At 38.3% G+C, this 24,276-nt stretch overlaps 1 protein-coding gene across 1 annotated transcript in view; it reads left to right on the top strand.

Annotated features, from left to right (window-relative positions):
- Positions 1-22,936: 22,936 nt before the first annotated feature.
- The window catches only part of CARD11 (caspase recruitment domain family, member 11), a 46,732-nt gene continuing 45,392 nt past the window's right edge, over positions 22,937-24,276 (top strand). The window contains exon 1 of the mRNA XM_010570300.1: positions 22,937-23,198. Within this exon, the coding sequence (XP_010568602.1) occupies positions 23,186-23,198 (13 nt within the window). The 5' untranslated portion in view covers positions 22,937-23,185. The remainder of the gene's footprint in view (positions 23,199-24,276) is intronic.

Below are 24,276 nucleotides of genomic sequence, written 5' to 3'. Positions count from 1 at the left end.
ACAAGAAATGAGTGGTGTTGCAGTTGCCTGATGAAGGTATAATACAAGATTAGTTAGCATGGATGTTGTATTACGATTTCAAATTCTTTGGCAATAAAAATCAGTTTCCAGGGAATATCTTGATGGGGAGTGTAAACAAACAATAAGTATACAAATAACTTGGCATTGCTTTTCATTGGTAAGGGAAGATTTTTAATTTATGATTAGGTTACAGCTACTAATTTAAAGCTCTTAAAACATTTAGAAGGAATGCTTTGAAATATTAAAATACTTGAAGAAATAGCCTAGAAAGTGGTAGTTTTACCAATTCACCATTCATAGTCTCTCTGATGCTTCTGCCCTCATTAGAAATAAGTAGTGTTATTGTAGCTAAGGGGGTACAGGCTGAACTAAGGCAAGGATCAATAAGGACAAGAACAGTGTCCAAATGATAAAAGTTTCCATCTAGCTGCTCTGTTCTTCAATTTCCTTACCACAAGTAGCCTCTCTAAGAGACATAACAGTGCAGCAGTGAAGTATACTATAAACTTGAGAAAGATGAATGATTCTTTGTAATTTCTATCATAAATCTGCCATGCACAGAGACAGAGTGAAATTCAAGCTCTGTTTTAATGATGACCGAAGAGGGAATCTGCAGGAGTGCCACATGTTTGAATTTTGGTGTGTTGACAAAAGGCCTATGGCTTGAATAAGAGGCAAGCTACAAACATCAGTCCCAAAATATATTGATAAATATAAATGCTAAGAAGCAGCACTTCAGGACTGAAATAGGAGCAAGTACTCCAGAGCCAGAAAGAAACACACTGCTAAGCACACTGGTTTACTGGAAAAGTGAGCGATACTGCTTAAGATACATTAGCAGAGTTGATGAGGCTGGGACTTAGACGAGTTTCAAATCATGATTAAGGAGTTTTAGCAGACCTCCTGAGGACTAAACAAATTTTCTAAAAATACAACATAAGCCATTCTGTGAAAGACATTTGAAGCTTTTTATTCTAAAAGTGAGATGTTACCTTTTACTCTATTTGTATGAGAAAAGAAAGAACATTAACTAATTGGTATGCAAATAGTGATTGATCCTGACCCAGTTCTTAGCTGTCTCTTGTCATCCTCTCAGACAATCGAGCCATTATTCCAGTTCACATAACTAATATTTACATAACCTGGGATGACAGCAGGAGGGAGGTTCACGTAATGAGCTCTTGCCCCCCCCCCCCCTTGCATTTTAGTTAAATGCCTCTTTACACTTCTGCACCTTTGCTTCCGAAACTTTTCCTGTGGGCCTTTCTCCCTGCACATGGCCAGCAGGACACCTAATTTGATACCGACTCAACAGCCCATGTGCTAAAAACATGCTGAATGTTCTAGCCACAGAAAAGCAGCTCTCTAGTGACTAGTATTGTCACAAAGTGCTGGCTTCTGGTGTGTTACAGGACAGCACAGCTGAGAACATTGGATTTGGTTTCTACCTGTAAGAAGATAAGATCTCCGAGACCTGGATATTAGGGAGAAAACGATTTGTGCTGTATGAGCTTCATTACTTAATAATGTGCTAATTATTTTCATCACCCCCTGAGAAATTCTCTAGCAGTATGAACGTACCTCAGTGCCAAAAGAAATGTGACAGCCTTTTTTTTTTTTTTTTTGAGATCTGCCAAAGGATATTTTAGTGGATATTGTGATGAAGGGTGTCACATGGACAGAACCAACTCTATTTCTGCTGTAAGTGTTCTGCAATCAGTGGACTGAGAGCAGGGATTAATTTTGCCTGCTCTTTCTAAGAGGTGAAATCCCCTCCGCCCTCGGCGTGTGTGCTGAGGATCTGGGCTCAGGCACCAGGCTGCCGTACAGATGAACTGCGGCATGAACGCTGCAGCAGCTCTGCAACAGCGCAGGCAGAGCAGGAGCTGCCTGCGCAGGACTCAGGGTTAAGAACTGCCTGGTTTGAACATACGCATTTCTAAATATGAAATATTTGTGTCTCACATTTTTTTTTCAGCATGGAAAGAAGGAGGCTTTATTTCAGTGATATATTTCTGTGGCATATGCCACAGCATTGTTCCACAGATGCTATCACCACCACCATGTTACAAAAATAGTCTTTTTCAAAACTCTATGACTGCTCACAAGAAGCCTGAACCTCTCATAACTATTCAAAGAGATTTGTAGAGGAAAACCATACTCTTATGCTATATTTGGAAGAAGTCAGCGTTGTGCAATTCTTCCTCTGCGTGTTCGTTTCAACTTGTAGTAGTATGATGCAACAGTTCTTCCTGGTGTTGTTGCTTCTGGACATACTGGTGCTGCATTACTGAACCATTATGCAGGTCTGCGTACTAATGGTACAGCATCATCTTGTCCGGTGTTGCAGCACAGTCTCCCAACAGGACAAGTTATAAAAGTGCTTTCTTCTTTGCTATTTGTTCTTTGCGTGTATACACAGGCATGCAAACACACAAGCACCTTGCAGTTTCTGTATGTTTTGTATTTTACGTGCTGTAGCTGTACGTGTTGTGCATCTTTAGGCATTTTTAACCATATCTTATTAAAGAATGATACATGAAGAAGACAACTATATTTATAACAACAAATTTGTGTGCACAAATCAAGTACATAATATTCAAATAATGAGCAAAAATGCCTGTAATGATATCCAATAGTAGAACAGTTGTTGCTTTTTCTGTACTGTGTTGAAGTGGCAGAGGGGAAATGGTGATGAAGATAAGGATAAAGACTAGTGGCTGTGTGGCATTCCTGATGCACTGCTTGAGGGCTGATAACGGGCTTGGGTTTAGAATTAGTAGAGAGAGTCTATAAATCAGACAAGTGCTTGGAAATTCTGATCTTATATGTTTGGCCTCTGGGATTTATTTTTGTTTGTTTGTTTTTTATTGATTTACACACAGTTAATGGCTTGCTGGAATTTACTCTTAGTCTGATGTGGGATGTAGGGATATAGTATAAGGGAGATACCTCCTCCTTTCAAATCCCAGAGTTGCTGGAGGTTAAAACCTTGTAAAAAATGTGCAACAAAGGAGTGTTAGGAAAAAATTGCCCTCTATTTTCTGATCCCAGTCACTTGACATAGATCCAGGTTATAAAAATTGAATGCCTCTTGTCACGCGGGTAGATTATTATCCATGGACTGTAATGGTTGCTGTCACTGTCTTACCTGTGATTTCCTTTTCCAAATTTCAATTGCTTTGCTTTAGCAAATGAAAAGTAACTGTTTATACTGGATATAGGCATTTCTATTGTGTAGTCTACATACTAATTCTGTGAATAACTAAGAGAAAACTTTACTCCCACATTTGGAAATCTTATCTTCATTCTTTTTGCATTTGGTCATTATGTGCATTCTTAAGGAATACAAATTTTTATCTTCCTCCTCTTTTCACTTCTGAGTCCTTCTGCAGTTCAGAAAAGGAAAGTGCTTAGATATGAGATGTTTTTCTCTTCTGCTTTCAGATATTATTTTAAAGTAAACATCACACCTCATCAGATCAGAGATTCATTATATTCCTACTAAAGGAAATGGGATTTAAGGATATACCCAAATTTAAGAACTTGATTACATTTGTTCAGACATGACTTTAGTATCATCTGTCCTTGAGTAAGACAGAAGGATTGTCTAATTAAATATAGTAAACGATACTTTTCAACAGTTTCTGAAAGAGCTACAAAGCTACATTCTTCAGAACTTCAGTGAGACCAGAGCATCTGATTCCCTTAGTTGCCTTTGAAGTCTGTACTGCTGTGCATGAGGGGCAACACACACCTTCAAATGAATCAAGGATGCAAAGGCAACCTCAGCTGTGTCGTTCTTGGGCTATGAGGTGATTAGTTTTACAACCCTTTCTTATGCTAGCTTGGGGAATGGAGCATTATTCATTGCAATGTTGTGCACATTACAGTTCCACAAAAAGCCCTTGTAATTCCTGGGTATGTCATTATACACCTAAATCAGCATTCAACCTGATGTTGTGCTCATTGATTGCAAGACGTCATGTACAAGAATATCAAAATTCTCCAGAAATACTTCAGGAGGAGCCAGGATCAGTGAAAGTCAATGGACTTGGGTATGTCTAGGATATGTTATTTTGTCTGAAATACAAAGCAGGTCAGGTTTGAATTACAGAGCTGTAATTGATTCTTTGGGTTCTGTTGATTACACAATCTGCTGGATCCCCTCTCCCATAGCTTATGATGTCATCAGAAGCCCCAATGGAATTAGGACCCTGTAATTCACAGCACCTTTTATTATATGTACATACACACACACACACACATATTTTTTTATACTTAGTATAAAATTGTAAGTGAAATTAAGGCCCAACCTGAAACTGAATTAAATTCCTGTGAAAACAATGGGTCATACAAAGAATATTTTATTAGAGTTGAGCTGTTTAGTGTCTCTAGATTCAAACATATACTTTGAGAACAATGGCAGCTATGAATGATTGTAATGGTTCCTTGGTTGTAATCTAAAATTAAAAAAAGAAAACCAAAACAAAACACAAAATCACACTCCTTGAACCAAGCATGGGCAAGTGGACTTAGGTGAGATGGGACCTTGTGGTTTTTGAATACATCACCTTGGAGGGCAACTGCTCCTCCAGCTGTGGACTAGAAAAACTGCTGCTATCTAAATGTGTTAATGTGATGTTTATCAGTCCTGGGATCTAGGTAAGTGTGGTTCCAAGGAAGTTTAAACAGTTGCATAGTTTATGAGTAGGGGAACCCAATATGAGTTTTGCAAGTCTTCCCACGTACATGACAACCAGTCACACTAACTTATGTTCAGTCTAAACCATAGTATTAAAGTGAAGATTTTGAAAATGTTGATTCCCAGCTCTCTATGAGGATGAAGTGCACATTTTGAGATTCCATACTTTGCAGAGCAATAGATTTTAAATCTGTCAGTGGTTCAGCATTAGGATGCCCACTACAGACATTTAAATAGTGTCGTTTGATTAAGAAATAACTATACACCAGTGAAAAAAAATTTTTTTTTTCATTTCTGATTAAATAAAAAAGCAGCAGTACAGAACCACTTCATGTCTTAGCAGATTAGAAATGGTGCTATTGGTAATATCTCAGTAGTTGGGAGTGTGAAGTATAAGAAGTTTGTTTGGTCATATGATGGCAGAGATATGAAAATGTGTGCATCGATCATCAGGTGTGCAAACAAAACTGCCAGTGATCAGCACTGACTTTAATTTTCACAGCTTTTGTCAGTTTTAAGTTACATTTATAAAGATGTTTTAACATAGTTTTCCAAAAGTAATAGAATCATGGAGAAGAAATGATACCATATGTCACATAAACCTGGATGTAAGAGGTACAATACTGCAGTAATGGGACAGCCAACCTGCTGGGATACCTTTGTAAATGGAAATTGATTTTCTCAAGGATTCTTTACTGGATGAAATAAATTAAATATACATTTAGTTTTACCAGTTTAAAAACCTCTTTGTTAAAATAAGAACAGTGATATAGAGACACATTCTAATAAATTAAAGCAAGATAAATTATATCCAGCAGCTTGCTGAATACCTGAACTTATGAGGTTTTTTTAAAATCTGGAGAATACAATAGGGGCCTCACAGGAAGATAGCCTGCGGATGTCACTGAAGCACTTTGACTAGCTATAGATTATTTTAGCTTTGATGATGTAACCATGTGTCTGGGCTCTTTTTTCCTCCTTTGCTTTATGCTTTTAATTTGATAGGATTCTTCTTGTGAATTTGAGTTGGAGTCGGTTTGGTTTAGGTCCATAGTCCCAAGTATGACCTTAGAAATAAGATGGTCAACCTCCAAATGCTACACAGTTTCTACTCAGACACTTAAAGTTAATAGGTTGTTAGGACACAGATGAAACTGTTGTACTCATTTTGCTGGTATAATTTACTACATTAATGATCAAAAAAGAGTGAAAAAAACAGAGTAAAAATGTTAATTTCAAGCACCATTACAGAAATACAATACAATAAAATAAAAAATCAGATAAATGTTCATTTGCTGTAAACCAATGGCTGTTAAGAGCCCATTGCCCTAAAGCAAGTTATGCTTGTAGCAGCAGAAGACCTAGGTCACTATCATTTGTGAAATGCAGATTACTTATTGGGGATTTTTGTTAATGTTTTAATAGAAAAAGGGGGTGATTTAGATAGTGTTTCTTCAATAATGAAGAGTCGTCATTGTTATGGTGATTGTGTTAATACACTGCTGCCTGTTGCTTTAGTGGCTAAGGCATTCTTGAATAAATATAACAGACTAAAGTCTCAATATAACTCAACAGTCAGTGTCTTCTGCATCCCAGGCTGGTGCTGGGTAGCCAGTCCTCCAGCTCCAGTTGCTCTTGTTCATGGTCCTACTTATGGAGCTCTCCCTTTCAGCCCCTGCCTTTGTTAGCAAATGGGATTTACACTGTGCTTGAAGGGCACTGGTAAGCCCTGGTATAACACATGTCCATTGACTGACTCCGCCTGTTTGCTGGCAGAGCTGATTCTCTAGCTGAAGATGAAGAGTCACGTATTCTGGTTTACTTGTTACTGGTTCAAATGTTGTTGCATCATTTACCTATCACGGTAACGGAACTCTTTCCCAAAGACCAAAATTGAACTGCAATCCCTGATGAAGTTCACGTGTATAAAAAATTTACTGTACTCAGGTGACCACAGTAGATCCTTCTGTAGCTGCTTCCCTCTGATGAAAATTATATATGAAGTAGAAAGTAAGCGATACCAAATATATGCATCATTCAGGGTTAAAACCGAGTAGCATTTGTTGAAACATGGGTCCTTTGAGAAGATTTCAGTCTCTGCAGCATTAGTCAACTCAAAATAGGCATCAGAGCTGTTTCTCTGGTAAGAATTGGAAGGCACCTTAACTGTTCAAATTTGTTTAAAAACTCAGGTATGACAAGCTTGCTCAGGTTAAAGCGGCTGTGCATATTTACATCTCAGTCTGGATCTGAGCCTTGTTAATCGTTTGGTTTGCATTACTTATATCTAAAAAATCAGTCAGAAAATTTTTTTAAAACTAGCTCTTGAGTACTGAAGGTATAGTAGGAAAAATGTAATTTGGAGTATATATTTTTTTCAAATAAAATAACTTCTCTGGTACTCTTTTGCATAACAAACAGGCCTACTGACACTTCTGATATACTTCATGCATTCTGACATTTTTACATTTTCAGCCAGATAAACATGCAGTACACAGCAGAAGTGATTGTATTAGCTGCTTAGTTTCTGCACTGCCTATTGTATTAAATAATGGCTTAGAAAAATAAAATAAATCCAGTTCATGCATAAAGATGATTGGAGTGGAATAATAATTATGTGCATAAGTTCAGACCTTGAGTGTAGTACCTTATGGGAGAAGCCAGACTCCATGTGCAGTAAACTCATGCTCCTATCCTATTGAACACAAGGGAAATTTAGATCTGGAGTCTGAGTGTGCTGTATCAAGTCCTGTCCTTGGAGGTGTGGACCCAGGCATTTCTTGCTGAGGGATTCAAGTGAGCTCAACTGTTCTTCCATGAACACTTCCACAATGAAGGCTGTGCAGAAGTTTCTCTCACGATGAATTAGAGCAGATGATCTGCTTCCTCCGCTCTCCTTACATCTTAACTTACCAGATACTCATTGCTGTGGATGTCCATGCATAAAGCACCCCATTGCATAGCAGAAAAGCCCCACTCACCGTGCAGCATTTGTACTCATGTCAGCAAGGAATAAATTTTTCTAAGTCCTTTTTATGCAAGATTGAGTACACTTTGCAGATTGTAGGGCTACATGTGCAAATATCCACTCTGGGGAGAAGTGCACTTGTAATTGGTAATTTGCCCAGGTATCTAGGAGCTATTTGTGCTGGGAAACATCACGCATGATAGCAACTTTTTTTCAGAATTAGAGGGTATGGTACCTAATTTTGCATCCTGTCATTTTTATAGGTGTTTTTGCTGTGGTAAGGTAGCAAGATTAAATCTACTAATTTCTCTGTTGCACTTGGAATGCAAGTAAGGGTACACTACAGTTTCATAGACAGGGAAACTACCAGAAAAATGCAGTGACTTGGGTCTACAAACCTCTCCACTTCCAGTGTTGTGAAAAGCATAGGAATGGAACAGGTCAGTGTAGCATAGTATAGAACAGAACAGAATAGAAGCAAAGCCTTTGCTTTCTTACCTGTTCGCATCCATTTTAGCTTCTGAGAATACATTTCCTCTTTAAATGGCAGGAAAAAATAGCGCAGAGAAGCTCATAGAAACCTTAGGAAAGATTTAAAATATTCCATCTGTGAAACTGTTTGTGATTAAAATATTGACATGTAATCAATAAACCTATGAAATTTTACCAAAGATAACTCTGTAGTAGTTGCAAAATTTTGTAGGATAATGAATATTGGAATAGTATGAATTAATTTAATCATAGTATTTAAAATACATGCATAGAGTTTGGAATTTTTTTGGCAGAATAGTAAGAAAAGACACTTAAGAGAGATGAGCATTCTTCTTTCTCATGGTTCTCACATAAGTTTGTGCTTTCCAACTTTCTAGGGCATTCTTCCAGTAAAGAAAGCCCAATGAGCTCTTTCTGTTATAGGAGTCATTGCTGTCAGGGACTGAGCTGTAAAGAGAAACGTGGTGTTGTAATGAAATGAATGGAAGTGGAAGGGTCCAAGATTATTCCAGGATTTTATTTTGCCACAGGTGCACATATATTTGTTCTAAAATAGTTTCAAATAGAGTTTTTAGGCGCATTCTGATTTTATTAATTTTGAGGAATTGTTTCAGCATTTAATATAGGAATTTGGCTATAGGTTTGCATATATTTCCACCCAGAATCTCTTTAAAAATGAGATGAAGCAAAAAAGTAGATTTTTTGACATATGGCTTTATATTGCTAGCAGTAGTTCTGAGATATGTTTATTTTTCCTCTCCTATATTTGATCACAGCTTTCTTGTGAAATATATGTGATACAGACAATGACAATAGCACAGCAATAAGGGAAGAATGTCTGATCACCACTACCATAACCCAGACCCCCAAAAGAAATCCTCACCTCATGAAACTAAAACTTTAAAAAGCAGCAGTGTTATTTATGATGTTCACAAACAAGCACTCTGGAAGTCAGGGAGCAGCTAAGATAATATCAGTCTCTCAAGGTGTAGATATTAGCCATAGCTGTATTTAAAATTATTTCTAATTGGAGTGTGATTCTGCATATTTGGTACCCTTATGCAAATGCAAAATGCAGAATGCAGATAAGGTTCTTAAAAAGAGACGTTCAGAATAGCATACACTTGGAAAACACAGAATGTGAAATCCAGAAGCAGTTGGTTGTTATTTTTCTCTATTCTGTAGGTTTTCTATTGACCCAAAGTGATCTGTTCCTCTATGAGCCTAAAGAGAAGACGCAACCTCACTAGCATTCACTAACATTTTGGAGACCTACTCTGTGTGGACTGCTGGGGTTTGTGAATTAGCAAATGCTCTAAATGAATGCAATAAAAATAAATCAGATATGCTGCATCGCAAGATGGGCTTTGTTCATTTATTTCTGACACAAATAGTTTAGTTTTAATTATTTATAATACTTCGCAGTGCATTGGTAAATGTGCTGCAACATATTTTGTAAAAGTAATGAAGTCTTTGAAATAGCAAACCACAGTACAGCTGTCACACCCGTTTGGTACGGTGGGGAGTGACCACTGTGGGCAGGGGAGAGGGAGAGGAAGGTAACGTTTGCTTTAATTTGCTTGGGGTATGGCAACAACTGCACTCACAGACTTTGTGATCTGGACATCTTGTTTCTATTCACGCTGGCAGATGGAACTGGCACATCAGGTGCAATTCAGAGCCGAGAGCCTTGTGCTGGGGATTATGCAAGTGTTTTGCTTATGAAAGGAGAGCTGCTGCTAGCCCTCCTAGCCCAAACTATGAAGCACACTCAGTGGCTGAATAAATCGGTGTCACACATGCAGATAGTAAGTAGAGAGAAGCAAGTAATACCAAGGCAGCCGAGACAGTTGTACTGCTGGTTTTTGGGGAAGACTAAACGGAGACAGCAAACACTGTCTATCGCTGGGCATACATGGGAATAAGAAGTTAGAAATTGCAAAGTCTGTACATTCTCTGGTTTCCTATTTTCAAATCATTGCCTGCTGTCTTAAGTCAGCATTGGGAAACAAATAAGGACCTGGTTTTGGAGGCACAGTTACCTTAAATAACCCCAAATCTCTTTCATATGATTTTGCATGGGAACTAAGGAATGGAATTGTCTCTTTTCATGCAAGGATGAGGAAAAGAGTAGGGCAGTTGGGGAGGAGAAAAATAATCTTAAAAAGAGGCAAGTATAATAATTTAATCTACGGTAAATACAAAATAAATGAGCAGAATTATATTTTAATCCACATTTCAATTTATACAGAGCCTGAAATTTCACTTTTGATTCTGACTCTGCTAGCTCCTATGAGTTTGTAAACACTAAAACCATTCCATTTTAATTTTCTGGGGTTTATTTTTAGTACTTTTTGTATGTTTGAAGTCATTAGCTATCTGAATAAAAAGCTAATATATGATATGACCTGCTCTGCATCCATGTGGAGGTAATGGAAGGTATCTAGTGTGGTGGAGGGATTGATACAACTTGCTTGAGGCAGTGAAAACAGTCATACAAGCACATCATGGAAGAAGTCTTATTTTTACCTTTCATGTGAGAAAACCCCTACCCCAAACGCTCTCCTTTTCTCTGGGTCTGTTGTTGCACTGATAATAAAGCGGCTAATGTCTTACCCTGGATTGGATTAAATGCTGGATTTGCACAGCTGTTTATGATGTATGTTCTTTATCCTTTCTCTCCTGCTTTTACCTTGCTGTATCACAGTATTGATATGTTCAACACTGGAAATAATGCAGAGAAATTAGTATCTTCTTTTTACCACTTTATGATATCGGAGATATCAATATAAATATGGAGATGCTATACAAAGGCAAACGAATTTAGTATGGATTTATACATATGTAAATGTTTTACTTTTCAATAGTACTTGCCACCCTTTGCTGCAGCAATCATGTTAAGCTCTGATGATTTGGGGGAAGACCAGAAATATTAATGAATAGTGCAGCTTGAGTAGGTCCTAGGATCTTAGAATTTATGGAATAAGCTTTGCAGGCTACTTTATTCTAATGTCTTTCTCATGAAGCCACTTTCCTGGATTAACATGGGATGTAAAATACAAGCCTTGATCCTGATCCTGCAGAGACTTATTAATGGCCTTAATTTTATGCACTGATACTTCAGTAGGACTGTTCACAGTATGGAAGGGTAAGAACTTACATGAGACTTTGCAGAATTGAGGTTCAGAATGCTAATTTTGTCTTAGTCTTCTTTCTTAATTATAATAGTGCACTATTTTCAGGGACAATTGCCAGCTACCTCAATTACAGATAGCTACAGAGCAGCAGGTTGTGTTTGTGCATTGATCCTACAATCTCTGACTTCACAACCCTGGTATCATCCAGTCACTGAACCTACAGACAATGCTTATTCTTATTTTCTCTTACTCTCTTTTGCACCATGACAGAATTAATTACCCTTTGCTTCTGACAATTCCAGCAGCATAGCTGGATGCTGTCTCCTCTTCCTCCTTTTCCCTTCCACAGGAGCGTTGAGTATTCATTCAAAAAAAAGAGAGGTGCTATCATACCCAAAGGTATCTCCTCCATCGAAAGTCTCACAGTGGGTTAATCTAAAACCTGTAATCAGAAAGAAGCAGTTGGCCTTGTAGTGCCCCTTCCTCTGCTGTCAGGGTCATGCCAGAAAGTTTCCTTCCTTACTGCATTACCTTCACCCCCTCACAGCATATGGAGATATTCTGAATTCAGCTAAAAAGGATGTATATGTTTTATTCTTATGAAATAAGATTTTCCCAGTGTCTATACCATGTACAGAGTCCACTACATATCCTGATACTTCTCCCTATCACCCCTCCTCTCTTCAAGGACAGCAAGTTCCTACAAGGTCTCCTGTAATGATCATGCTTTCCTCTAGGCTTGTCATAGCAGACATTGTGTTCCTGCTTCCCTATTGTAAAATTGTTGAGATTTATATAAACAAAAGTAGCTGTCCCTGGTACACTGATTCATCCAAGTGATGTAAAGCTAAAATGTTACAGATAAGCCTGCAGTAGTTTTGTAGGGGTACCATGTAATGAGCCGATAAACCACACAGTTACTGCATTCTCAGATGTCATTTACTTTCTCCAGGGCAGGGAAAGCCAATATGGGGTGAGCAGTAATGGTCTCCAGCAACTATAAAAGCAAAATGAAAAGTGACACTTTTCAACTCAGCAAAAAATAAAAGTGAGCTCTCCTTCTCCACTTCTCTGAACACTTGAGTTTTAGCTTCCAGCCAGGGCTGTCAGTTTAGACTAGACTCAGCAAAGTGAAAGCCTCTGCTGAAAGCATTATATCATCATCTTAATCTTTCTCCTCACTATTTCTTTCTTGTTAATTCATCTTTACTAGGCCTTTATTTACTTACTATCATACTTGTTTTGTTTCTTATACCTAAGGCATCCACAATGGTTTCCCATATGGAAAAAAGGTTGGACCTTGATTTTAATGTAATAAGGATCAAGTTGTGCTATGTCTTAGAAGGGCACTTCTTGTTTGCCTGTAGTGAGAATGGCTGTGTCTATTCTGTAAAATTTCAAGTCCTGTTTTTTCTGCATGTGTACGTCAATATTACTGAGCTTCTTTCTCTGGGAAAAATAGTAACTGTTGAGAACCTCAGAGGAAGGGCTCATAGAAGTGTACAGTACTATTTATAGCAAATGTCTATTTCTTAGGTTTTGCTGAAAGCAGAACACTACCACTATCTTTAGAAATGTAAACTAATTTCTGGTCTGTTTCAAGAAATGAGTACAAAATCTCCCCCATGTTCTGCATATTTGTACTTTCATCACTACTGATTCTTCTACACCTGCTCACCAGCCCATTCCACCAATGCTCTGTGTCCAGGGTTTGGTTTTCTGTTCTGTCCTTTCACTTTCATCTGCTCAAGTGCAATATTCATATGATTTTTTTACTACCTCCAGATTCCATATTTAGAGCTTTCTCTTCTTCCTTGCTGTCATCTCTATGAAGCCATCAAGTACGAGTATTTCTCATGCAGGTCTTAGACCAGTGACTGCTGTATAGTTTTGGGACCAGAACAGTGTTCTGTACGTATAAAATAGTTCTAAGGCAATCTCACTACCATTCCTTTTCCATTAGTTTTTTTTTGCTTCCTTGTCTATACAGAACTATGGAGAGCTATAGCTTTTGGCCAGCAGATCTTCATCTGCTGGCTACTAACTGCTTGTACATTTGTCTTTTTGCAAAGGGTTAAGTTTCTTGAAACATATGTACCCATCTTCGCTACTCTTCTCTTGTCTCCAAATCCTGCCTGTTTCCTACGTTATTACCTAGTTACTTTGCTTGTATTTCCATATACAGGCTGTGTCCAAATGTGAAACATTTGCTAAACCTTCTCTATTAAAAAATAAATTAAATGGGATTATACCCCTATACAGAGGATTACCCACCCTCTTTCTCATCCTGCATTAGATTCCAGAAAATTGCAGTCTGTCTCTTTGTTACTGTCATGTGTTGGATTAACTCTCTGTGCAGAGAACATTTATGTATGCTTACTATTACAGTAGGATATTATTTACCAAAGTTAATTTTGCTCGTACTACAGCACACTTGAAAGTAAACATGCAACTTTTAAAAGTGTATAGGGATCCTCCAGTGGGTAGTAATTTTAACTAAGTTACAAATGTTCAAGAAGTCCAGTCACACATTAAAGAGAGGACCAGAAATACTTTGCTGGGCACAGCTGGACTCAGATACAGCCATAATTAAACCACTGCTTGTTTCAGGGATCTCATGAAAGGGCATCTGCTGATGCCTGTACAGGGTTTCTGTAGTACTTTGTTTCAGCTCCAAAAGCTGGTCACAGTTCTGCCATCTCTCTTATTCGCATATCTGGCAGGCAGAACTCAAGATAACATTAGTGTAAAGGTTTCCAGCCTGTTACAAATGCAAGTCTTTTTGTTTCCTTCCCGTTTTACCCTTCCCAATCCTCTTGCCTGCACATGGTCATAGAGTCAGGCGAGGACTTCATGTTTTTCTGTAGCATTGTGCTTCCTGAAAGTGGAGCCTGAAGTGCTTCAGCTCTGCTGGACTCTAACCCCCAATCACACACATGAAAACAATTCTGTTTAATTGCCTCAGGCACCCACCTTTTTTCCTTTTTTATTTACTTACTTTTGAATTCATTCCCATATTGGAAATAATATGTACTTAATTTAAGAATGTACTATTACTGAAATCAATTTTTATATAAAAAGACAATTTCTAAAACTAAAAGCCGGAGAAAAATCAGATGCTCTGTTTCAACTACTCCGTCTGACTTTTTATGAGCACCTTGCATCTAGCACTCACCAGAGTCAGGCTCTGTAAGAACAGAATAGGACAAAGATTTCAGAGAACGCTTACTAGGAAACCAATTCCCTATGTGTCAGTAGAAGACTGATAGTTTTCTGAGTACCTTAGCTCTCAGCCTTCATGACAACCTATCATCAATTTGTTAGTCTTTCAAGACCCAAACCATAGTATTCAAACACTTGACTGTTTCCCTGGGAAGCTAGCACAGCTAGAAATGGATTACTGACCATTCTTGAAGAAAGTTTTCCATCTTGTTTGTTAAGTGGATGATGCTAAAAAAAACTTGAATCACCTGTTAGTGAGCTGTTAAATACAGTGAAAGCAAATATACTCCTACGCACACATTCATTTTTCATGATCAGAGAAATACAACAGCCTGCGGTATAAGGCATGCATGACTTCTATTCCGAAGAAAGGAAGGCAACTCTCTAACAACAGGTATGTAATTAGTAAAAGGCTGTATGGTGGTATATTTTGAGAAAGACTATTTCATTGTGGATAAATCTTCAGGATTAGTGTGAGTAACAGTTAAATTCCTCAATTATATTGGAGTAGAGAAAGAGCTCAACAGATCCATGACACAATATAGAATATAGTTTGTTTCATCATGTAAGGATAAGAATTTGATGCAGTAGTTGCAAGGGGAATATGTAATTCCCTAAATCCTAATATTAAATGGTAGTTCCCTCTTTCTGTCAATATTCTTAAGATTATTGCTTCTCTGTCTCACCAGAAGTCCAATTTAGGAGTCACTGGGGTTTCTTAAAATTTAGGTCTTTCACTCACTGGAAGTTTAAGCCTAAAAGTTTCTAAGCAGTTCTTCGTATTTTGGTGAGCTAACATAGGATAAATGCATAATTTGATGTCTTTTCAGAAATAGACAATATTGTTTCTTTGTTTTATCCCAAACTTCTTAGACTCTTAAAGGATACTGTGCAGTGCTCTAAATTTTAGACAAATATATTTTTTTTCAGATTAAACTCTTATATGACGGGACTGTGTCCATCTCTATGTTCTTTCCTTCCTACATACAAAATATAACACAGGCATACTTCTGTGAATGAATGGGGGTCAGTAAGCTCAGCACTTGTGTGATTTACACAAGAGTCAGGTAATTTACACATTGAACCAGGTAATTAGTGCAATGTATCATAAAATCAGAATTCGGTTTTATTAGAGGTCATTAGCTATTTATGTAATAAATTAAAGAAATTATTACAATTGTGACAATTTGGATCTACAGACAAAACCCTAGACTTAGTCTATGTATGCTTAAATTTATTTCATTTCCATTAGTTATTTTGATATGTGGTATCTGCATTCTATTACATCAGGTGAATCAGAAGTGACTCCATGAATGACAAGTGAATTACTGTTTATTATAAAGTTTATGGCCTGTAATGTGTGTGGGTATATGAGTATTGGAATGAAGTGAAATGAAAGTCCTATATATAGATGTAAAACTATTTAATATTCTAACACAGAGTTGTCATGCAGTGAGAAACCATAGCTTTCAGAAATCTATACCATTGTTTCAAAGAGAAGTATTAAAAATTCAAAACCAGGTATTCATTTATGGATCAATAAATAGCAGTCATATAGTTTTATGGCTATGTTTAATCTCACATATGTAAAATCTTCAGTGATATATGACCACTATTTATATGCATTTTAAGAGCTCTTCTACAAGAATGCTTAGCTTCCTTCCCTTGGGAGCTACACAGTTAAAAGGAAAATGAACATGAGAGCTTGGAAGAACAAATACATCCAAAGATGAAAAAATAATTTAAAAGTAACAAGTCATAGACAAATCACACATACTGATCAAGTATAACATCAAGATTTTTATAAGCTGAAGGCTGTTGCTGTAAGCCATGCCAGCCAGTTCAGTCTAACAGGCTGTTAAAAATGACTCAAGAATTCTCCACTACCTGCTGCTTCTGCCCTCTTTTCCAGTGCTACACTGCTCCTGCTTCAGTAGGCATTCCTATCTCTTGCTTGGAACACATCATGTGTTCATAACCTGCCTCTGAAATCTCTGCTTTCAAAAACTATCATAGCTGCTTTGGCAGAATACCCGTGCATATGATGTTGGCTGAATCTTGTTCTATTTTAAAGGAACAATAAGGAGAAATAAGGCACCACAACACGGTAATAGCTCAGTCTGACCTCTGCTCTCTGATAACTTTTCCATCAAATTACTGACTTAGCCCAAGTTCCTTTTGGCAAATTCCTGTTTCATAGCCTTATCCATGTCTGCTCTGTAATGAACCAACTTATGTTCCTGCAGTGGTTTCTTTGCAAGAGAGGAGGTGTGTTTCCTTAAGGATGGGTTCAACTTCCAACTTTGGGAAGATACAGTTTCTGTTCTCTGGCAGAGATGGATTGTTGGTTTGACTCAATATAGTAATTCCTGCTTTTATAACATTTACTTATGATATGCTCACGTGGGGTTTCATGTTCCAGTTTTGACACATCTCATTTATATAACAGTTTCAAGTTCAAAGATGTCACGATTCTCTTTACAGATGAGGAAAGTGAAGCACTCTTAGATTATGTGAATCACAGAGGATGTCTGTATTTTAAAAGTCCTTAACTTTCAGGTCTGTGCTGCGTTCACTGGATATTTAAGCTATGGAAAATGTTCCCTTACCATTCAAGCCATGTGGATTAATATATAAGTCTTGTTTTAGATATTGCATCACTTATTAATTAACCCTAATATTATTTTTTCTGTGAGGTATATTGTGTCTTTGAGCATAGCACTTAGCAGAAGTTTTCCTCCTTCTGACCTTCTAAAGAATCTGTACTGAATAAAAAGGGAGAAAATGTTGAAGAATGCAAGCCATTAAAACTCTGCAGTTGTTTTCAATTTGTCTCAATTAAAAATATGCATACATTTTTAATTAGAATAAATGTTGACCTATAAAGACGACAAGAAACCTTCCAATTAAAACAAGCAAGAATAAGTAACTTGCCTCTTCTTGCATCTACTAAATTACAGGTTTGATAGATTATCATTCAGATTCCAGATATGTTAAATCCTTCACAGTCTAATAATCAAAATACATATTGACAATGCTACTATTGTATAAGTAGGGAAAGATGACCTTGAGTTTTAAGCAAAAAATGAGATATGGGACTGATTAATTTGTTTAGAAAATTTTTTAACAAAAGCGTTGAACTAAGATTATTTTTTTCACTATATTTTCTAGTGACAATGATCTGAACTCTGTTGAAGTTTTTTTGCAATAACAGTGATTAGATTCCACCCTGTCCCCCTTAATTATAACAATAAATGTTATTTTATAAGTGTTTGCCTTGATTTATTAACTTTTGCCAGTTTTTTTTTAAATAGTCCATAAGATTTTTTTTTTAAATTAAACTATGTGAAAAAACTGTATTTTTGTCAATTTTAAGGGGGAATAAATATTCCTTCCTTATGTCCCCAATACTTCATCTCATCATCTGTTGAGTATGGATATGAATACCTAACTCATTGATTGCTGTGTCTAAGAATTATTTGTCTGGGAAGTTTAAAGATCCTTGGATTTTAAGCCCTATGGACATATAATGAAGAGCATAAGGAACAGCGTAAGGACCTGAGCTATGGCTCATACCCAGTTTTGATGAATATGTGCAATGAAAAGAGAATAGTTTGAGTAATCACTAAATTAACTCTGACTTTTCTAGAAAGAGCATCACAGGGTCTGGAGCTTCCTTCCCTTTGGCCCCAAGAAGAGGCAGAATAGATGTGGATTCTTTGCTTCAGTGAAGGCCAGATCTTTTGGCAAGGCGTTATCCACTGTGCTGGGGTTGTGAACCCAGCTCCTGGAATGGATTTGAACCTAACTTTTCCATAAAAAGGAGGGCTGAATATACTAACAGCTGACACAGACAGATAAATCCCATAATACTGTCAAACTCGACAGAAACTGTCCATTTTGTGCAAAAATACGTAAGCCCCAACACTGTCAAATGAAAGAGAGAATTTCATACTCTCTGTTCCCCACTGATATATGATTGGCTGTCATCTTATTTCATAGTTCAGGCAATTGAAACACTGTTTAAATGTGTATCATAAACCTATAGATGAGAACATTTCCCTACTGGATTTAAACTATTACCCCCAAAGGTGTTAAAGAAACCCTGCTGTGTGACGCTTTTTAAGATCAAGGGGCATTTTTGATGTTAATGCCTAGAAAAGGCAGATGAACACTAACAGCTGCTTATCCACAGGCTGGTGAATTGAATAGGGAAATACTTCTGTTCTGGAAGTCAGGTCTCCAGAGAAAAATGATAAATTATGAGCATCTATAAGTAAGAGTGATAGTCTCTAAGGATAGTTGAGCAAGGCTGATAATATAAAATATGTAAAACGTGGAAAATATTTAATACTTCTGTTTCTTTGCTCTAAAGAGTTGGAGGGGTTGTGTTAACAATATATACGGTGCTACCGTGCTCAGGCGTGCAGGAGAAAGGCAATATATTAATTCTCAAATCACTAGTTTGTGAAATGCGTTTCTGGTATCGAGGGATTTTCAGGACTGTTACATTGATAAGGAGTCAAGGGCAGTCTCCTCATGGGCTGGGATGGCTCTCTTGGGAGAAGAAAGAAATAGAAGAAAAGGAACAGCAGACTAAGAGCTGGACAGTTTAGTGTTTCTTTGCTTCCAAATGCTGATTTTTATTTTTATTTTTTTTCAGCTCTTCAGTCTGCAACTATTTAAAGCTATCCAGCAGCTTCATTTCTGAGTTATCAGCACCCTCCTGAGTGCTGATGAATCAAGTTTGTAAAAAGGCATTCTATAGGAAGTCATGGTGTACAAGGAGAACCTTCCACAGGATAAACAAATTTTACATCATTCCTGTGGGACAGACAGAAAGAGAAGCTTTCCCTATAGACCTCAATAACAATGTTATGGTATGAAAGTCACTATGAGCAGAATACTTAAGAGGCCAGCAACAACACGGAGGAATATCTAAGATTCCAGGTCTTTTCCACTGTTAGATTACCCTAATAGAATAATAGAATAACCTTGAAATTTTGCTGGCTTTTTTATGCAAGGATCCCAAAGTAAAAGCCTGGAGGAAAGGAAGGTGCAACACCATCAAAAGGCTTAAGATGCACTTGTTATTCAGGTTTTACCATCAGGGCTCAGATCATGCAGAATTAGAACAATTGGAAGGAACTAAATATGCTCTCCTTTTCTGAAATCTCTTTGAAACAGGGAGACAGCTAACATACCAGGTGTGTCCTGCCAGGTGACTTTCATGTGAGGGGAGTTCCTTTGCAGGCAGAGGTGCAATTTATTGCTTCCTGTACCAGGTTTAATGAAAGAAGACTGAGAAGCCATAACAAAAAAAAAAAAGTATTGTTACCCCCTAACTGGGCAGCTAGCTAAACTGAAAGTTCCAGTGGATTTTTTTGGTTATAAAAAAAAAAAAAATAGATGACAGAGACAGCTATGTCTTTGACGCGATTTGGTTTTCTTACCAAAAAAAAGGAAAATTTCCTGCTTCCCTGAGTGGATTTTCTTGAATTTTCTGGTTGCCTAACAGAACATAATTATTTTCTACACTTACATTGTGTGAAACACATCACTTCAGTCTACCAGCCTCAAGGAACTGTAACCTCAACCATAATATTTTTATAACTTGAGACATTTATAGCTTGAGAGAATTTTTTAAAACTGAAAACTGGGATTAAGATTGTAAATTCTTATAAAAGAAAGTTGATACTCAGTTACGTGTGGCTTTGTGATTGATGACTGGATCCTGCTCAGCTAATCTCAGTTTGCCAGTAAAGTCTTTATGATTAGGAGAATTTTAGGTCCTTTGAGTTTCAGTGCTAGATTCCTTAAAGCTGCTCAGGCTTCACTGGATAATTGCTGCATCTCTAGGGCGTCACGTTAGGGCCAGGGAAACGTGGGATCTTCTTTAAAACAGTTATTGTACTTTTTGAAAGCTTTTTGTAATCTACAACATTAAGCAAAACAAAAGCAGAAACAGGAACAAATTATATCTAACATCTTGCTTGGCTCTGGAGGGCAGTTTTCTAGTCCACTGTCTGATATCCTATTTGCTGATGAAATTAGGGATAGGAGGAGAAAGCTATAATGAGACTTGGTGAGTTTTGACTTGATTTTCTAGCCTGTTTTTCCTTTCAGGTTAGGAACCATGTGTGGAAGATCTGTGGTTTTTAAATCGAAGTGAAGCCACAAAGCCTCCTGCCAGCAGAGTTCATTTCTCTGGTTGTGCTTAAAATGGTTCCTCTGTTGCACGCATGAATCAGCTTCCTCTGTGAAAGCAGTAGAAAGCTTGGCTCAAAAATAACTTATGTTGGTTTTGATGGAATAATTGTAGGCCACGATTCTTACAGCTATATTTCACAGCTTTTCTCCGAGGTTTCGCTGGCTTTCCCCCAGTCAGAAACTGCAGAACCTCACCATGCAGTTGTCACATGGATAGATTTTTGGCTGCTCAAAGCAGGAAGCTTTCCTGCACCTTGTCACATGCAGCTCGCAAGTTTGTTCAAAGGCAAATTTTGGTAAAATTGCACAAGAATATAAGTAGCACATAATAGTATAGTCCTCGCTGGAAAAAAAATTGGTAGCGGTGTAGCATGTTCTGCTGTTGCTCAGTGGGAGACAGAAATTCCCTGCCTGCCTTAGTCTTTGTGCTCTTGATTTAGAGAACTGGAATCCCTTCCAATGTCATTTTTATGGCTAAACTTAGGCCCTCACCAGTCCAGGTACAGGTGCAAACACTTGAAATTAGAGGAACAGTAAGGGAGAATTAGAGCAGAGCCGCCCCACGCATTTTGCTGCCTCGAATATATTCTGCTCCCTCATGATTTTCACGGGGTTCAGGTTTTCAGTTTGGTAAGAACGCTTTTGAGTGTTATTGTAATGACACTTTGAGCCATGTATTTTCTCCCTTACATTTCTTCTTTTCACTTAATCATCTCACTTCCTCCATTCTGTTGTCTTTGACGCTGCTGTATCCTTTGATAGTTTTTCCACTGTACTTTTATACTTACTTTCCATTTGTTGTGTTTTCCTTTATTCTCTAACAACTATTTTTTCCTTTCCCATTCTCTCACTCCATTGCTATCATCATGCTTTTTCCCTTCCTGCATTCCTAAATTACCTATCATAGGTCACTTATGCTTATTATTCCTGGTGTTTCTGCTATTATTTCTGTTAGTTCCTCTCATGAGATAAAACCATACTCATGCACTTATTCACATAGTTGCTTTTCTCTATCGAAGGTCACCCTCGCAAACATGCATCCCTATTAGACATGTGTAACTCTTCCTTCAAAGGGTCTTTCCTCTGATTCTCACATACTCAGGATCTATTGCTCACTCCAGTGAGGCTTCACTTGTGTGTGTCTACCCAGTGCAAAGGGGAAAGCCTGGGGAGAGTGGGAGCACAGCGATACCTGTGCCTTTACTTTCCCCTGGAGGTCTTATAGGCAATAGCAGAACAAGAACCAGCACATCACGCGAGTGATTGAAGCTAGGGATCCCTGAGCAAGATGACAGCAGCACTGAAGGACGTTGCTAGCAGGGATGGTGACTCCTGGTCCTGCAGGACTGGAAGAACAGTAAGGGAAAGGACTGGGTGTCTGACTTTGCTCTCGTTGGCTTGCCTGTGGAGGGACGCTCTTAGTTGCAGCCTAGCAGGTAAAAGTCCTTAGTGAGACCCATCAACAGTTGGATTTGCATGTGTGGCCTTAAGCCTGGAGTCCAGCATTAAAGCAATACAAGATACTGCAGCTTCTTTATGTCAGCAGAGACTCCCTTTGGAAAATACATTGTTTAAAGTATCATTCAACTGTAAAGTAATCTAATGCCTGCATAAAGTAAACCTCATTGACTACCTTTTTAGCAAAAGCAGTTATTAATAAAATAGATGCTTTCTTGAAAAGCCTTTGAAACCTTGGGAAAACCCAGAACTCCTGCTGCCTGGAACTGTTCTTGAAACTGTTTTGTTCAGTCCATCCTTTCCTTTTTCTTTCCTACCTGCTTTCTAGCCAGCATGTGCACTGAGAAGCAAGGGCTGATGCTGTGTGGTTGGACAGGCACAGCACCACTAAGGTTTCCCTTTTGCCTGAGGGAAACGTGGACTAAAAGTCTGGAGAACTAGAAATGAGACGGTGGAGACAGCCTACTTTTTCATCTGAGCCAGTCATTTATGCTGCTGCTGAGTCTGCCCACTGTTCTTCCTGGGGAAGGGGCAAAAGTGCCTCTTTATTTGCTTACATTGATACTTCAGGGCTCTGCTGTCACCTGCATGCAGAGTCATTTGCAAACAGACTGTATCGCTGGGGAGCAGAAATGTGTTTTTTTTTAAACCCTAAGCAGATTTATAGTCTGGTTTCCTGTCAGATCTTTGCATTTTCCTTCTCCGCCCCTCCCAGCCTCTGACACACTTTTTCTTACTTTCCGTGTCGCTCTTTGTTCATTCTGATGCCAGTGCACTTGCTTCCTTCATTCCCGATTCTCCGTAAACTTTTGGCACTTTAGGGGCCAGAGGGTGTTTTGCTCCTTGTGTTTCCTTTACTTTTCGACAGCTGCAGAGCACAAATAACCTCTCCAAGACTCCTGGAGAGACGCTGACAGTTGCATGGAGGCGATGTAGAGAGGTTCAGCCTGAAGCAAGACAGCCCGGTCACTCATGAGCACCCAAGGTAAGGAAAGCAGCTGTCAGATCAGCTCCACCTCACTGCCAGCTAGGACAGCACTTGACTCTAATCACTACAAGTCCCACTTTCACCTTTAACCTTTTTTGTGTTCATTTTCAAGAGTATGTTTCTTTGAAAATGATTGCATTCGCGCCTTCCTTGCCCTCCACAGGTCTCCTTGTACTTTGCATGCACAGATACTTGGAGCTCGGGGTTCAGTGAGGTAAACAGGCTGTAGCTGGAGGTGCAAACGTGTTCTTAGAAAAGAAAGTGTGCACTGGGAAGGAGAGTTGAAGTGGAGGTCTAGAGAGGGGAGATGATAGGACTGATCATGAGCACTGATCTCCAGGGAATTTCTGGTTCTACCCATAGTCTGTTGTGCCCTAGCCTTTACTTTAAATCTCTTCACTGGGGATTTATGCTTTCTGTTAACTAATAAAATCTTTCCTCTTTGTTTTTCTTTTTTTTCTGTCTTAGTTTGTCCTTCTCACTTCCTTTATTCTTTTCTCAACCCTAATGCATCTCTTATTATCTTTTTCACCATCTTTTTGTGCCTGTTTTTCATCAAGCGTATTTTCTGTGACAAACATTTCCTTTGTTCATTCCCTTCCTTTCCCTCCACCTTCTCTTTCTTGCCTGTGCAATAGGCTGTACATCCTCCCCCATGTTCTAAATCTTTCTCTCCTTTCCCTCTGTCAGTTCCTTCTCTGTCTTGTGTTCTGCTTTCCCATTGCTCGTCTAGCTTCTCACATGCACTCCTACTGCGTACTCCATCTGCTTTCTCCTATACACAGCATACATTGCTGCCTCGCACAGCTAATTTTGCACACACAGTGGTGTTGCCTCTCCACTGGATTGGCCTTGCACACACATTCTGCTTTCTTCTCTGCCCCTTTCATGTACATGTGCAGGATTTGCATATTTGGAGGTTTGGGAATGCATCCCAAAATACAAGACCTTTATACTTGCACAGCTTCCTTCCAATTCTCAGACTCATATCTAGTCATTCACAACAAATAACTGCTATCATCCTGTCTCTCTGTTTCTTTCTGTCTCACAAACAGAATTTTCTAACACCTGTAAC

Source organism: Haliaeetus leucocephalus, unplaced genomic scaffold (genome assembly GCF_000737465.1).
Source record: "Haliaeetus leucocephalus isolate CR32 unplaced genomic scaffold, Haliaeetus_leucocephalus-4.0 Scaffold295, whole genome shotgun sequence".
NCBI classification, from domain to species: Eukaryota; Metazoa; Chordata; class Aves; order Accipitriformes; family Accipitridae; genus Haliaeetus; species Haliaeetus leucocephalus.
The sequence above is the reverse complement of the archived record's forward strand: the minus strand, read 5'-3'. Positions and strand labels throughout refer to the sequence as shown.